The sequence below is a fragment of the Amphimedon queenslandica genome, unplaced genomic scaffold, assembly GCF_000090795.2.
Source record: "Amphimedon queenslandica unplaced genomic scaffold, v1.1 AMPQUscaffold_7577_Cont20474, whole genome shotgun sequence".
NCBI lineage: Eukaryota > Metazoa > Porifera > Demospongiae > Haplosclerida > Niphatidae > Amphimedon > Amphimedon queenslandica.
This window is the reverse complement of record NW_003552141.1, coordinates 1-2151: the sequence shown is the minus strand read 5'-3', so window position 1 is coordinate 2151 and position 2151 is coordinate 1. Positions and strand designations below refer to the sequence as shown.

General features: G+C 33.2%; 1 protein-coding gene across 1 annotated transcript; it reads left to right on the top strand.

Annotated features, from left to right (window-relative positions):
* Window positions 1–444: 444 nt before the first annotated feature.
* On the top strand, window positions 445–1670 carry LOC105315855 (sister chromatid cohesion protein PDS5 homolog B-like; the record flags this gene model as incomplete). Its single annotated transcript, XM_011410617.1, has 3 exons — window positions 445–543; window positions 808–983; window positions 1544–1670. Coding segments are annotated over exons 1-3 (402 nt in total), but the record flags the coding sequence as incomplete, so codon positions are not given.
* Between the last annotated feature and the right edge of the window lie 481 nt (window positions 1671–2151).

The following is a 2151-nucleotide window of genomic DNA, read 5'->3' as shown; positions in this document are numbered from 1 at the left end:
ATCGATAAGAAACATTTATAGCATTTCAGATTTTTTTTACTATTTTTAATGGACTGTATGATTCTGTAATTCACATTCACTCCAATCCATGTAAGTATAAATGTTATGACCCATCCCAGTGCCAGTGCTCCTATTGCTTGACCTGCTGCTCCTACTATGTTGAAATTAATGGCATAACAAATTATGTCCTCATCTAGTCCCAACCTTTCTATAGCAGTTAAATGAGCTATTGGGTAATTACCATAAAAACATTGTAACTTAATACTAGTAGCTGAAAATGGGTTGTTGTTGTATGGGTATATTATAAGAATATTAGCCCAAAATGTCCATATTACTCCACCAATAACCAAACATACTGTCCAGAAGAGTTCCCAGATGTCATGCGTTGTTAATATAAATCCAAACACTACAGTATTGTTACCATTCCTCCTGATATATGGAAACATGATCCTCACCAGTTTATCAGGAGTAAGAACACACCAACCAAACATTAGTACTGTGACTACAGATATAGCAGCAAAAATTAATGGTACAAAGAAAAAAGTATACAAATATGAAGAAGCCATCCTTTCTCTTGTCAAGTCTTCCATTGATGATCAAGCAGTTATTACAATGATATTGTTCAACAGTATATATAATGATTGTTAGAAATATTTGATACCTACACCTACATGTACATGACGTATACATGTATTTATAATAATGTACATGTATGCGTAATTGTGTGTATACTGTACTTCACATACTAAGTTTTTATTTATTTATTTGCTTATTTATTTTTTAATTAATTTATTTATTTATTTATAGTTACGTCAGATGTTTACTGATATCATTGAACTACGGAGGAAGCTCTTCAAACTGCCTAACTCTAATTATCCAGTTTCAATATTACCGGAATACTCTGTACCTTTTGTAATATACCTCCTGGCACACAATCCATCATTCAGTCGGATCAATCACAAATCACTTCTAACCTGCAGAGAGTGAGTTATCCATATACATGTACATGTATACACATACATGTACATGTACATGTATATGTATGTGTATATGTACATATGTATGTTACATGCATCAGGGTTCTGCCTAGAAAAAAATTAGAGGTGGTTAGGGACTAACATTGTTCCTTTTAAATTTATGTACCCCATACTAGTAGACTACAATATCATGCTTTATGTATGGCTATTAGTATTAATTGGATGGTTGGTCTAAGTGATGAACTGGTTGGCTCATTTGTTGAGGTGGTTGTCCCGACCACCATAGGCAGAACTATGGTGTATATGTATGTACATGTATACATGTATTTTATAGTATCATTATTACTGTGTAGCAGTAGCTTCAGGTTTTGTTGGGGAAAAGTTTTGCTAAAGTATCTTTTTCTTCCAGTAAATTGTGGATGATTTTGTCAAGCGAAGCACCCTGACAAAATTGGCAAAATTTGCCCCTGATGAAAAATTTCAACAATATTGTATTATTATTATTATTATTAATTTATTATTCCCTTTTATTTCTCTCCCTCTCTTTCTCTTACTCTCTCTTTCAGTTGTCTATTGTTCTATATTGAGCCTCTAATATCTAAAGCTGATAATTACTTGTTCCTTGGTAAGATGTTTGAGCTGATCAAGCAATACGTTGATGCACAATCTCCCGATGATCTTGAAATCAATAAGGTTTGATTAATGGGTGTGGTTTACTGTTACCATGGCAATCATTCATTTGTAGAATATCTATGCAGTATGTGATTTAGCTTCAGCCATATTGCATGAAAAGGTAAGCTACTACTATACTGTGACTAGCTGTAAAATGGCTCCGGAATCACCCCCAATTTTTATTACATTTTCTGATACATATTGATGTCCTTATGCTGTGTAGAAAGTTTGAGCCAATTCCGACTTTAATTTTTCAAGTTACGGCCATTTTAAAAAATTAGCCAAAATCTGAAAAAATCCCTGTACTATAGCCCATGGTTTTTCCCAAAAAATGGCTCCAAAATCACCCCCAATTTTTATTACATTTTCTGATACATATTGATGTACTTATGCTGTGTAGAAAGTTTGAGTCAATTCCGACTTCAATTTTTCAAGTTATGACCATTTTAAGAAAATGCCAAAATTCTGCAAAATACCCAAGGCTATAGCCCATGGTTTTTTC